Consider the following 14,678-nt stretch of genomic DNA (forward strand, 5'->3'; position numbering starts at 1 on the left):
AAAGGGGTACGTCTGGGGTTGCGCTCGGTGACGGGAAGAAAGATCGATAGGTGATCAGTCTATCGATCGGCAGCCGCAAGTCAGATAACTTCAGAGGCACTCTGCAGCGTGCTCAAAGCTCTTCGACTTGGGCGGAAGTCGCGCGGAATTTTAAACGGCCAGCGAGCCAAAAACTAGCCGCCACGTGTGAATAATTTAGCACTGGCCAATAGCGGGGCACAAATTTGCATTCGAATAGCGGGAACTCTTTGCACCGTGCATTTCTGTGCTGCAAAGAAGAAATGCATCCTGCAAAGGAAACTGCAAATTGGCGGGAACTCTCCTGCACGCAGGCTCTTAATTGCAGCAGAACACTCTGCCATGCAAAGGAGCTCTCATGTGGCCAGGAAATTCCATAGTGCCGAGGCACAAAAAATCACTGGGTTGTGACATCAGTAAGAGCTAAAAAAAATTGGGAACAATAAGCTGTAATTTTCATGCAGAAAAAAGAATCCCTGCTTTAAGTTCAAAATTTACCTTACTCATAACTATCGAGCTACTGCTGAAATGCCCAGAAGGAGGGGATTGTATCCTGTCTCTTTGTAGTCAGCATTCAGGTAGATAATCCTCTCCATTTCCCCCCACCCCCTCAAGTTGGATCCTCTGGGGAAGAGCAAGGGGTTGTTTCACTTAGTGCATGGCCCAACATACATCTCATCTGATTACCTACTCTGACTATTTGCACTATTTTTCCTCATGTTATCATCAGAGAGATTATGGAAACTGCTCCCTTCAAGAGGAAGTAGAAGCAGAGGGTGAGATAAAACAAAGTTGAAAACTTATCAGGTCTGCACACAGCAGCACTGCAAACCCACATCCTCACACAGACCTCCTGTCTACTTCCTTATTGACCCACTACCTACAAAATTGCTTGAAATTTCATACAGTTCTTTGGATATGGTGGTCACAGGATGATTTTCATCCATTTTACAGGACGGTACAAGGACAGCTTCTGAGTTACAGGCCTAATGGGGCATTCACATCCAGAAGGTGGTCTGTAAGGGTGCTCTCACATCTCCAGGTAGCTCCCTAAATCAGCTGTCCTAACTCAGTGGACTGCAACCCATAATGGTGCCATACAAGGTATCTGGCAGACTGCGCTCACTGACTGAGAGCTGCAAATTCTCAGATCATTGGGGCGGATTTGAGCAGAGGGCCACCTGGGGAAAGATGCTGGATACCTGTCCTCCCTCCTATAGATGTAGCTATGAAGGCTGCTGCCTTTATTATATATGCACCTTTACCACCCCCCGCAACTGGCTCTTTGCTTTACCCACACGACAGGCTGTGAGACAGGGAAAGATGAGCCAGGGAAAGGGGAGCTGTAACAAAGCTGCCTTCACCAGCCCTTGTAGCAGCACTCAAGAGCATTGCTTAAGGGAAATAAGAGAGGACAGCAGACCCACCTTCCCACCCCAGCAGACCCAGGTCTCCTCATCTCTCAGCAGTTCACCCAGCCCAGGTGCACCTCACCTCATTGCACTCGCTCATCTCACTAGCTCCACCTCGCCCTCCCCACCTTTAACTGAGATTGCAGCTCATGAAACAGTTAAACACATTTCCTGTGAGCCTCTCTCTGCCTTCCTGTGGGCCCAGAAGCACTGCCCTGAGCCCAGCTGAGCTCTCACACCATGAACATTTCCTTAAACGGTGCATGTGCCCTCACAGACACTGGTGCAAGGGCCCTACAATAAAGCAGGCTGCAAGCAGCAACCTGCTTTACTGCTAGAGGCCTCCAGAACAGGGCAGCCAAGCTGCTCGGGGGAGGAGCCCAGCAGCTGCCATGCCCCCAGCCCAATTGTGAGGTGACAGGTGGGGGCAGGGCAGGAGGAGTGTGAGTGAGGAGCGCCGTGACTGGATGCAGCAGGGCCAGGCAGGCCACATAGGGAGGTGCCCTGCAAAACCTCTGCACTTGGGGTGGCAGGTTGTCAGGGGAGGATGTTGACCAGGGTAGGTGGGCCTCTTCCTTTCTCCAGCCCTTCTTGCAGTGTCTTTTTGCAATTCTCCCTTCTGCTTGATTGATTGCTGTCCTTTTTCTTCTCAGAAAATACACGGTCTCCTGGTTGACGTCAGCCTGTTCACGGAGCCCCTTGGCTTCGTGAGGGTCCTTGAATGGGTGAGTTTTGATGGGCAGAGAAAAGACTAGAGGGGAGTTGTTTTCTCCTGTAGTAGCTGGTGGATAAGAGAGGAAGAGAGAGTGGGGCCGAGTCTTTTCCTTGGGGCCCTTTTTGCCCAGGAAGGCTCCCGTTTCCATGTCCTGCCCCATGGCTGCCGGGCTTGGTTTACAGGGCTCCGCCTGATAAGAGCCAGTGCTTTCAGCTTGGGCCTGACTTATTTATGTGAATTGTGAAGGTGGTAGTATGTTGCATCTAACCAGTAAGTATGACCCATTGTCTGCTAACCACTATTTCCAAGAGATCTACGTACCCCCTCCCCTCCTCTTAAAAAATAAATAAATAAATAAATAAATAAATAAGGATTATAAGTGTAGATTTACTATACTGCAGATTGGGTTGGTTGGGTGTTTGGGTGTGTGTGTGTAGGGGCAGGTGTATTGAGTAAGAGAAAATTAAAAGCTATTCAGAAAGTTGCATGTAAAAGCTGAGTTTCATTGATGTGAAAGCTGTGGGTTTGTGGTAGCTTTATAAGTGATGTTGTGAGCACCTACTGCTTCCACTTCCCCTAATGGGAAGCTGTGTGTGCCTGGCACTTCTGAAGGCAGGCTCTGTTTCTCTGGGCAAGTGTGCAAGTAATCTGCTCTGGACACAAGCAGTCCAAGTTAAATGATAATGCTGATCTCAAAAATAGTTCTAAAAACAGACTTTTATCATTGTGTTGCAAGTACCCTGGGTCACTTAAATTGACCCTTTTATTATTTTTTTCCCCTCCCCGTTTATGCTACTCAGAAGTGGGGAGTGCAACAAGTGCTCACCACAAACAATCAGTTTCACTTTTAAGTTGACTTCGCTTTTTTTTAAGCGGCAGTGGTATGTTTAAATCCAAAGCATCTCAGTTGACATGAGAGGAAATGCACATTCCTTGTCAATCTGTTTAAACACTGAGTTTGTACTGCCTGCAAAGGAAGAAATCTTGTAAGTATAATGATGCATATGTGTATCAGAGCTTGAGAAACAGGTTAACTGCTTATCAACAGCTTTGCAGACTAGTGTTTCAAAACTTGCCTAATAGAGCCCTGCTTTACTGGGTGACTTGCTTGGGGAAGTTGAATTTGATGAGCAAAAGCTTTGTCAATGATTTATCTTCTTCCTAGTGACTCCTTTGAGTGTGAAAACTGGTACTAACACATACTATCCATTTCTATAGATTTTTTCCATCTTTGCCTTTGCCACATGTGGAGGCTATAAAGGTGCAACTACAATTCTAGTTTCCTGCCAAGGTGCTATAAACAAAACAGCTACAGCTGTTTTTGCCTATCCGTTCAGGTGAGCTCATTCTTTTTGACTTGTTTTAATTACTGTTTCCCAAAAACATGCATCTGGTTTGCTTTTCAGTAGTCATACAGATGTGAATACTGAAGATGTTTGTCTTCATCCTCTCCAGATTGTGTATCTTGATACCCGAATTAGATTTTTTTTTTTTTCTCTTTTTCCTGGAGTCCCATTCATTTTTGTCTCCTTATTGATCTTGTCTTTGAACTCAATACTACTGACTCCCCTCATGAAATATTATGTTTGGGGGAAGGGAGTAAAACCTAATTACAGAAGTCTTCTGGGGTTTTTTCTGTGGATTAGATTTAGTTATACTGAAGGACCAAACTTAAACAAAATGCTTTCCCCATTACAGAAAAAAGTCTAAGGGCTGAATAGGAAAATATACATAATATTTTCCGTAGTTAGTGGATTCCAGCTAGTATGACAAGTTTAAGGTTGTAATTATTGTAACAAACTGCAGCAAGAACTGAACAATATTTTTGTAGAGATGGGAGAGGGAGACCAAAAACTAGTAAGCAGACCCCTTGGCAAAGATGAACAAGGAAGGCTAGAGAAATGAGGAAGAAAGTCAGGCCAAGGCTCCAGTCATTTAAGCATGATTTGGGACTTAGCGTGAGCCTGAAACTCTAGCTGGTGCCTGCTACTAACTAGTAAAGCCTGTAGGATTCACTGCTCCAGTGTCCAGGGTAAATCATCCATTTGGTTGGGTGAGGGGTGGGGAAGGATGGATTTATTTAATTGGTCTGCTTATTGAGTAGTCTTGAGGGTTGTGTTCTGTTTATCAACAGCTCTGCTGACTACTGAACTTGCCTTATGGCTGGTGAGTCCTGATCAGTATCTTGTACCTGGGACTAGTATGTTTAAATAAGCTCAAAGTAGTTAAATTTGAAATAGCTTAAATTTAGATCATAATTTTCCTTGGCCACTTGTTTTAAATGCACCTTGTAGCAATTTCTGCACTGAGGTTTTAATGCATAAAAATATTTTAAACAGTGTGCAACTTCATTTGGTAGTCAGAAAACTCGGCTGTTCTGAGGAACAGCTGGGATTACTTGAAAGCATTTCTTCACTTTAAGTTGGACCATGTTGAGGTTTCCAATTAGGCAACCAACACTAATGAGACCTGTTTTTTCCAGACTGAATACAGCTTTATTTAGTGCACCAAATCCCACACGATGCAACAACACTTGGACTGACACTTACCTTGTGGGTGACTTCTCCTCTTCTGCACAGTTCTTCGTTGCTGTTGCAGTCTTGGCATTCCTATACTGTATTGCTGCCCTTGTTCTCTATGTTGGGTACATGCACGTGTACCGGAGCAACAGCAAAATCCCACTAATTGTAAGTTATTTTAGTTGCTTGTCTTTGATTATCTTTTGTGGTTTTCTGTTTTGGAACAAATATGCCTGAATACCAGTTTTGCATGGGGTAATTATTCATTAAGTGAGCGTGACTCTCTTTATTTGAGTGGATGGGGGAGACTTGTAATAGAATTATTTCAGCAAGGACTTGATAGTATGCCTTCTTTGGAAGTACTGAATGTAGGTTTAAATTCCCTTTTGTTAGAGCAGGGAATTGAACCCCCGTCTCTTTCACCCTGGATAAATGTGATAACTGTTAAGCTATAAAGGAAGAGACTCCATACTCTCCAACCATAGTTAGTGTGCAGCCCATTCTGCTATATATGCTCTGAGGATATCTACTGGGCTCAACCTTGCAGGTGATGCAAGCAGAAGATTGTCTAGTTTGCAAATCTTACTTGATTAACTTTGGTGTGAGATGCCAAACTACTTAGCAGAGTCAAGACTGAGGCACTTTTGAGCAGGCTTAAAAGCAGAACTGCAAGCACCTGCTGGAAAGATTTCATGACAACCTGGGTTCTTCCAGGTGATAACAGTTTTGGGGGGCTTAAGTTTTGCATATAAATGCCTGCAGTAGCATTTAGGCTTAAATTCCTTTGTGACTCTAACCCTGAATGACCAAAAAAAAAAAAATCGAACGAGGCATAGATTCTGCAATAGCATCTGCACAGGTGGGCCAGTAATTGGTAGAAATATGTGAGCCAGGCCCCAAAGATCTGCACTTGCAGATCTGACAGTGGGGGGCGGGGGTGGTTGCAAGCTAGTACTGCAATTATAAATATATGGTGTAATTGTAGACGCATTGAATGAATGTGTGAAGGTCTCCTATTCTTCACCCCCCTCCCCCCCGCCCTTATCTTTTTTTTTTTTTTACTGCTTTTGCTTTTTAAAATAAAAATTGGTTAAAAAAAACTCTTGGTTTAAACCAATCAATAGCTGACTGGAAATTTATATATAAATATTTCACATGGGTATAAAGGTGGAGTGACTTCTCTCTTGCAGAAACACCCATCTCAGCTGGGAAGCTCTCTGTATGTTGGTCCTGCAGTTCTTCTGTATCTGTGTGAACAAACTGCAGAGGCTTTCCTTTGGGGAGGGGGGACAACCTTCAAGACAATTAATATTGCCTGTGCAAGTTGGGGGACCAGCTGGATAACATGACATGACTTCTAATTTACAACTTTAAATGCAAGGACTTTTAGAACTAGAGTGCTTATAGGACAAAAGTTAAACTTCTGTGGTATGGTAGGTAGCTTAAGAGACCTGTCTGTAAAATCAAGTCCTTGACCACATGTTCATTTCTGCATTAGAAAGCTCTTGCAATCTTTGCTATACCAGTATGATTAAAGAACCAAGTCCCTATCTTGTAGATGGATGTAACTATAATCATAGAAAAGTATTTATAACTTATTCCAGTTTTGGGAGGCAAAATAAGAGCAGTTTAAAAATTAATCACAGTTCTAGCAGCCATTATTGTTCAATGTGCAAATAATTGTTGGGTTTTATTGGGTTTTATTCAATTTAGAATGAAACAAAACAAAATGGTGGTTGTTTAATACACCACTCCAATCAAAAAACAGAGGCCTAGTGAGCTCCTGTGGAGCCTGGGCAGCATACCAATTCCTGGAGGGCTGAGGGGGTAGGGTAGGGGGAGATCCTCACCTGCCCCAGATCTCTGAAGTCTGGCTGCTGCTGTAGTACCATGGGCTTAAGCTGCTACAGCTGAGGAGCAGACTTGTCTCCCACCAGTTGTAGCAGGGGGCACTGGCATGTCCCCTCCTCTCCTTCCTCCCCAGAGTCTTTGCTATGCTAGGTGCAGTTCTGGGCCATCCAGCCATAGAAGCTGTGCAACTCTGTTCTGAGTAGATTGGGGGTGGGGACTGAGCAGAATAGTGCCCTCCCTGCCCCTGTTCTTTGGGTGTTCTTTGCCACAGTCAGTATGGCTCCTCCTTACCCAGCAACATATGTAGGGGGGAAGGGGTGGTGAATAAAATGGGCACCCAGGGCGGCCTGTGGAGAATTGTGCCACAGGGCTGCTGCAGCTGAGGGATAGGGTTGTCACATACTGGCCACAGCAGCCCTATGACATAGGGTCCCCAGGGGCTGCCTCTGGTAAGGTGTTCACTCCACCCCAATATGCTACTGAGTGCAGAACTGCACAAGATGCCTTCCTCCCCACCCCCTTCCTAGTGTGTTGAGAAAACGATGAAACTTTCAGAGTGTCTTCTAATACGGCTTTGTTTCTCCCTGTCCCTCCCCTGCAGCAATTCAAAATGGTCCCTGTATACTAAAATATAATTACAATATAATACTAATGATTAAAGAAATATAATACATTATTTTTAAATGTGTATATATATTACATATATTTTAAAAGAGAGTGAGGGAGTGGTGCAGCATTTTGGATGGGAATAAATTAAGCTAAGAGCTGTCTGAAATGCTGCTCTTGATTTAAATAATTAGTACTTTGGGAACAGGTACTCAGAGAAGTTCTTTCCTCCCATCTCAACCGCTAGGTTGAATGCTTACAGCTTGAGCATACAAGAGATGTAAGGGGGTCTGATGTATACCAATGTTGTTATCAAGATTGCAAGAACATTAAACTGTCTGCTTTTCTTGTCAATGCCTTATTTTGATTTGATGGTAAGCCTGATGCTTTCGTTGTTTCCCCTTCACATGAAGGTGGTTGAGTTTTGTATGTGTGGCTCTTGTTCTGTGGTGGGGGGGTTTTTTTGTAAATTAGTAACTGATTAGCAGTTTTTTGTTTTTTGTTTTTTTTTTTCTGTAGGACTTTGTTGTTACCATTATTGGTGCCTTTCTATGGCTGGTCAGTACCTCAGCCTGGGCTAAGGCACTTACTGATATCAAAATATCCACCGGTCTCAGCATTGTTCCAGAAATTGCAGCTTGCCAATTGCCAGGATCAACCTGTTTGTTTGCTTCAGTCACCAGCATGGGAGGACTGAATGTGTCTGTGGTATGTATGTAAAACCTTGCAATGCTGTCATTCTGCACTAATGCAAGCAAGACATCTTATTCTGTCTACCTGTAGAACTTCATCCAGTGAAGATTTATAGGTGTTGGTGACCACTCGGGGCCTGACTGAAATTCTTCATGGGCTTTGTACTGTTGCAAAGCACTTACTAAAATGCCTGCCTCTTATGATTTGCCAAGAACTGTTTTATTCATGAAATAGCTTCCTGAGTTACTGAAAATACCTCTTCCAGTACCTTCCCCTTTTAGCCTTTTACATTTTCTCTCTTCACAGCCTAGAAGTCTCTTTGGAGTAATCAGACTTGTCCAGTACCAGTGTTTGCAATCATTGCTTGTCCTAAGTAGAACTAAATTCTTGACTCCTTTTTATTCTTGGTATTGTGCCTGGTCTTTGTATTAACCACATTTACCAAGTTCTTTAAACCCCAAAACAAAGATTCATTTTCTGCAAGTTGGCACAGCAGAAGTTGCACGATAATTTTCTGGTAATGGATAGACAGCTTCCCTCCCACCTCTTGCTGAAGCTTAAGGACTAGCGCTAACAGCAGTACCCGCAATATTGCATTGTAAGTAGAGTTCAAATAAGCTGTTCACTAAACTAGTGGGGATTGGAACATAATATGCTGTTAGGAATACAGAGAGTTCATTCAGTGAATGGGGGAATTGTATAATGTTTTGCATCCAGGTAACAAGGATCTCTGCAGCATGGGTGCTCTCCAGCCATCCTGCTGTGATACTGCTAGCAGACCCTTACAGAAGAAAGATCATTAACTGGGCTATTAATAGTTGCAGAGTGCTTCAATGCTGTAAGCCAAATGCTGCTACTTGCATTATAAGGAGGTTCTTAATTTTTACTTTTTTTTTTTTTTTTTTTTTTTAACTCATAGGTTTTTGGATTACTTAACATGATTTTGTGGGGAGGAAATGCTTGGTTTGTGTACAAGGAGACCACTCTGCATAATCCACCAAACACAGCTTCCCAACATCCAGGAATCTATCCAACGCCATCAGGAATATAACAGATAGGTGAAGCACATCCATTTTTGCATCCTGTTGCCAACAACTTGGAGCCACTGGGATTTATTTTTGTAATAATGAATGGTAGACAAACTCCTGCTTTGTCCTTAAAGCCCATGCTTTGCATAGAAACAAGGATGAAAACTTTGAAATGTTTATTTCATTGAAATATATACATGGTGCCTTTAAAATGAATGCAGTTTCTTCATTAAAACTTCTGAATAGCAAAATGTTCAAATCTTCCTAGGCGCAAACTCCTCTCTCCCCTTTTCAGCAAGGGGTTTTTGCTAAAGTTTTTGGGAAGAAGCTGCAACTTTTTATAGTTAATATAACATTGCTCTTTCTTTAAAAGAGAGTGTGATAATTAAAACCTTGTTTAGGATGTTTGGAATTCCAGTGTTATCAGTCAGATGTTATGCATGAGCAATTTTTTTTAGGGAACGGAAAATAAAAAGCTTTTTCTAAACTTCTGCTTAGCTCTGGTTGCAAGTCTCTCTGGCATACTTCTGCAACCATCTTATTAGGCCTTCCAGTCCAAGGTAGCTTTTTTTGAAAGAAAAATATAGCAAATGTTCAGTCTGCAAGCAGAATGTTAGACTTGTTTAGATTTTTTTTTTTCCTGTGTTCTTTGTTACTACTTCATGGTTTGGGACAAAAATCTCCAAATAAATATGATGAAACTTGAATTATTTTCTTGTCATAATTAAAGAGAGAAAAGGAAAGAAGTTATGCCGTTACTGATCAAACAATTGTGCCAAGTTCATAAGAAATACTGTGGAGGCCAAAACTCGCTCATTAGTAAATTTAGTGTATGTAAATATGTCCAGGCATAGTAATAGCTCATCTTTATAACACGGTGTGGTGCATCTGTTGAGGATGGACAACTCTTGATAAATTTTTCAGATGTACTATCTTCTGTTAAGTTATTACTCTAAGTTAACTTATTTATTTCTCTCTCTATGTCCAAGAAACATGTTTGTTTTGATTTAAATTATATGAGAAAAAAAATTAATGTCAGTCTCATACTATTTTAAACAACAAATTTTCAAGAATCCCCACCCCCCAAGTAAGTATACATATATTAGCATATTGTAATGAAATCTCAATCACTTGGTTCCTCAAGCTTTAAGATGTAGGAACTTGGCCTTAAAATAAAGGCTGCCACATTGATGGCTGTATGAATAAGAAATGAGTGCACGGATGATATAGCTTCTGGGATATAGCTATATATAAAGTTTCCTTGCCCTCCACTACTCATAACTGTTTGAATGCAGTGTCCCTGGGTTTGCCATTTTATACAACAATCCAAAAGACTATGTAAAAATTCTGCTTATTGAAAGTTGTGCTAGCTCTGCCTATAGAGGCTCCCTGATCTTTATTAAAAGATAGCTATCAGTTACTTAAACATTCAGCTGTTTGACCAGATGAAATTTCCATGCTAGGTGTCTGGTGTTTGTCCTCCACCATGCTATTGGAAAAAAAACAAATCCACCCCCCACCCCCCTGAGCCTCTCTTTTGGAATAAGAGGCCCCAGTGTTAAGGAGTCCTATTTCTATTTTGTCCCTCTTCTGACATTTACCAAAGTTATCTTAGGGGGTGAGAGGGAAGTTTTGTTGCATGTTCCCTAGAATTGCGAGAGCAAGACTGTCATGTGACTGTCTAGCATAGACTAGACTTAAACTGGGCCTGAATCCACCTTCAATAGTCAAAGAAGCTCTTTCAAGAAGAACCCAGATTTCTTGCAAAAATTAAATGCTTAGTAGATGAGGCAGAAATAGTAGAAAGAGAAACAATGGTCTCATGGCTGAATGCTACCCTATGGAATGGGGTTCTATCCCTGCCTCGTTTCATGGGTCATTTGAAGTATCTGGGAGCAAAGTCACTTAAACCAAACCTTTTCACAGGAGGCCACCAGTTGTGTTCTGCTTGTGAATATCAAGCTTCAGGCACCCAGTTCTGTATTACAGAAATGCTGAGCACTCAATGGCTGCAGCTGAAGCTGGTGGAAGCTGTGCTTTGAATGGAGAAAGTGTTACATATGGCCAAGTCTTCTGAAAAATCAGACCCTAGGAGACACAGATTGGATACCCCAAAACAGTGGACACTTCTAGTATCTCTGGCTCTCCATGCATATGGTCTTTAACCAGGTGAAGGTGATGGATCATTGTGTTTAATATTCACATTTATCTGAGTGCAGATGGCACAAATACATTGCCAATGACTAGGTGAAGGGAGACGTGATCAAGAGAAAAGGCTAAGTTGTAAATATGTTACAAATTATGTGACAAGTATGTGTATAATGCCGTACACTCTTTTATGCGGGTAAGTAGAGCTTATAGGAGCTTTTATCATGATTAAAAGCCCTGAGCCAAATATTTTGTAATACATATAATTGGATAATATTGATAAGTGCTCTAACAGCAACTGTTCAACTGTAGAGAACTATGATTTCCAAAACATCAGGCTTCTCTTTCCACTCCTCACCCTTCCTGTCAATTTAAGTTTCCATTTAATAGTTTTAAATTATGGAACCCTCAGCTCTCCCAGAGCCTCACTCCATTCTCCCTCATTAAGGTTTCCAACTTCAAGGCTTGTAGGCTTTGGGTTTTACTATATGTATTAGCAGTGAATTTCAGGACAGGACTGAGTACCCCTTGCCTGTCTCTGTCTGCTGGCATGGAAGAACTTCTGGCAAAGAGCATAAGACTGCTCTAGACCAGTCTCCGCTCCTAATCCCTTGGTCTCTGGTAGCTCTGAGAGAGCAAGCCAGGGATGAGCCCACAGGAGCATCACAGATTAATTTTGCTTCTGGAGTGCATCAGTAGTCTCAGGTGGGATGTATTAAATCCCATCCTCTCTGAGATCTGTTGACGTGGTATAGATAAGCCAGTGGTGCTTAACTTTTTTAGACTCAAGGCACCTCTCCTTAGACTCACTGAAGCATTCCTCAGAAAATGCCAGCTTTTTGTTTGTTTGTTTTGTTTGTTTTTGGGTTACAGAAAAATAATAAACTAATTCTTCTGTTGGAAAGAATTTGGACCACAACAGGTCAGAATGTTTTTAAAGCTATGGATTTTTATTTGAAATCTCTGGGTTTAACTTGTGAAACACGTTAGTACTGTTAGGTATGCAAACATTGCATGGCACCCTACAGCACCCCTGAAAGGATCCCAAACCACCGAGAATCACTGGAACAAGCCCTGGACACTCTCTCACTCTTTTATGTAGTAGAGCATAAAAGCTTTGTACAGTGGGTTAAGGAAGTCACTTTATCTAGCCATTTATGGGTTACAATCTCACAAAAACAAACCTATTAAAGTTATTTTCCAATATAGAAATAGCTGTTGGCCTTATAGAAACCCAGTGAGAAACTTCTCTAAATTAAGTGGAGTCAAGAGGAAGATTTCTACACCCCTATAATCTGGTAACCTAGCTCAAGGATTTGATTCTTTAGCAGTCATTATTCATGTTTGCACTGAACCTGTATACATTTATTTCTATTGCCACCTTTACTCGTATATCTGTTAAGTGTTTAAAGCTGAAATAAGATTTTAGCCTACAAAGCAAGAGATGTCCCTTTGTATTTTTGTAGCACCAAAAATCCCCATTCTGTTTCCTTCTACATTCTACAAGTAGAACTAAGTTTATAAACAAATGTTCCCTGTGAGTCCCCTGTTTGCCTCAAACAATGCAGTTCTTTGCCCATGAGCAAAAACCTGAAATAGATTATGCAAAAATAAAGATAAAATTTGTGAAAAGTGCTAAAAATAAGGTGAACAAAACTGAATTCAACTAGAGTCTTTGTTTTTTGGATTTTTTAGTTTTAAGATTTTATTTGAAATGTAGATGAATTGTTTTTCTTGCCTTTTTTTTTTATGTGCCTAACCTAAATGTTTGTCAAGTAAATGTATGTGTTTATCAAGCAAGGCCCCAATCTTGAAAACACTTACACATGCTTAACTTTACCTATTCAGTTCAAAGGGACTACTCATTTTAATAATGTTAATCACCGGCACCTTTGCAGGATTGGGAACTAATAGACTGGGGACAAACATCCTAGTGGACTCCAAGATGAACATGAGTTGGCAGTGTGAGGAAGCCATCAGAAAAGCTAATGGCAGTTTATCGTGCATCAGCAGATGCATGACGAAAAGAACCAAGGAGGTGATACTTCCCCTCTATTGGGTGCTGGTCAGACCGCAGTTGGAATACTGCGTGCAGTTTTGGATGCCGCACTTCAAGAGGGATGTGGATAACCTGGAGAGGGTCCAGAGAAGGGCCACTCATATGGTTAAGGGCTTGCAGGCCAAGCCCTAGGAGGAGAGACTGGGGCACCTGGCCCTCTTCAGCCTCCGCAAGAGAAGGTTGAGAGGCAACCTTGTGGCTGCCTATAAGTTCATCACGGGGGCACAGAAGGGAATTGGTGAGTATTTATTCACCAAGGCACACCTGGGGGTTACAAGAAATAATGGCCATAAGCTAGCAGAGAGCAGATTTAGACTGGACATTAGGAAGAACTTCTTCACAGTTAGTGGCCAAGGTCTGGAACGGGCTCCCAAGAGAGGTGGTGCTTTCCCCTACCCTGGGGGTCTTCAAGAGGAGGTTAGATAAGCATCTAGCTGGGGTCATCTGAACCCAGCCCTCTTCCCTGCCGATGCAGGGGGTCGGACTCGATGATCTATTGAGGTCCCTTCTGACCTTAGCATCTATGAATTACACACAACCTCATTTAAGTGATCAGAAACTGGTTTAAACCCGTAACAACAGATGTTCAGTATGCATAAACCAGTTTGAAAATGATTTAAACTAGTTTGAGAGGAAATCTGGTTGAATGTAGTATCAGACTTAACTGATTTGGGTCAAACTGGTTTATGCAATGTCTGTCCCAGACCCCTTCCTGATTTAAGTTAAACCAAACTCCCCCAGCATCCTGGCATGCTCTCTGGGTTGGGTGGGGCTCTCTGTTCCACAGTAGAGCTTCTCCCTCCCCTCTGCTTCCTGTCTGCAGTTCTGCCAGAGACTGTAGGTGTCTGCCTGGCTCCCCCCCACCCCTCATAACTCCCTGCTAAGCAGGGATTTTTCCCTCCCCTCTGCCTTGCACAGGCACCTCTCAGCATTAGCTAGCAGACCACATGCTGGCTGCGGTCAGTGCTGTGGGAGACAGGACTGTGTCCACTTACAGCTTTGTGGAACTAATCAACAGGGCAGCTGCTAATGTCCCTCCTTTTCTTCTTTGGAATAAGTTGTTTAAGAAGAGCTTGAACTAATGGGAAAGGCTTTGTTTTCTGATGGGATGATAAATGCTCTGTTACCAAGCAGAGGGGAGTACCCCTCCCTAATCAGAGCATCCTGCCAGGGTCTGGCCACACCCTGTCATTTTAGCATTGCGGAAGCAAAGGGAGGGCTGCTCTAGCAACCCCTGGCTTCTAGCCTGAGCCACTGCAGGCAAGTGCCTGCATTTCTGGGATGCCTGGACAGTTGCAAACTGATTCAGCCTAGCCAGGTTAGACTAACCTGCAAAGATGGAATCAATTCAGACTCAGGCTTTTTTAATGTCTGTCCCTAGCCATAATGAGCAGAATGTAGAATGTGAATGCATCATTAGCATTTAGGAGCTAACCCAGGGGTGGGCAAAATGCAGCCCACAGGCCAGATGTGGCCCACCAGGCCATTCTATCCAGCCCACGGGGCCCCTCAAAAATTTAGAAAATAAATATTTATCTGCCCCTACCTGCCCATCATGTGGCCCTCGATGGCTTGGCACAACTCAGTAAGCGGCCCTCTGCCCACCCCTGAGCTAACCTGAAGGTGAAA

The 14,678-nt window shown here is 42.6% G+C and overlaps 1 protein-coding gene across 2 annotated transcripts in view; it reads left to right on the forward strand.

The window, feature by feature from the left end:
• Window positions 1-9,663, forward strand: part of SYPL1 (synaptophysin like 1) — a 58,613-nt gene extending 48,950 nt beyond the window's left edge. The window contains exons 1-6 of one of the 2 annotated variants that reach the window (XM_006026443.3): window positions 1,562-1,989; window positions 2,084-2,155; window positions 3,364-3,482; window positions 4,628-4,832; window positions 7,641-7,829; window positions 8,734-9,661. In XM_006026443.3, coding sequence (XP_006026505.1) covers window positions 1,978-1,989; window positions 2,084-2,155; window positions 3,364-3,482; window positions 4,628-4,832; window positions 7,641-7,829; window positions 8,734-8,865 — 729 coding nt within the window. In that variant the 5' untranslated portion in view covers window positions 1,562-1,977 and the 3' untranslated portion in view covers window positions 8,866-9,661. Of the gene's footprint in view, window positions 1-1,561; window positions 1,990-2,083; window positions 2,156-3,363; window positions 3,483-4,627; window positions 4,833-7,640; window positions 7,830-8,733 lie in introns of those variants that run through there. The other variant, XM_025207406.1, reaches the window with a different exon arrangement.
• Window positions 9,664-14,678: the final 5,015 nt, after the last annotated feature.

The sequence above is a fragment of the Alligator sinensis genome, unplaced genomic scaffold (genome assembly GCF_000455745.1).
Source record: "Alligator sinensis unplaced genomic scaffold, ASM45574v1 scaffold100_1, whole genome shotgun sequence".
NCBI lineage: Eukaryota > Metazoa > Chordata > Crocodylia > Alligatoridae > Alligator > Alligator sinensis.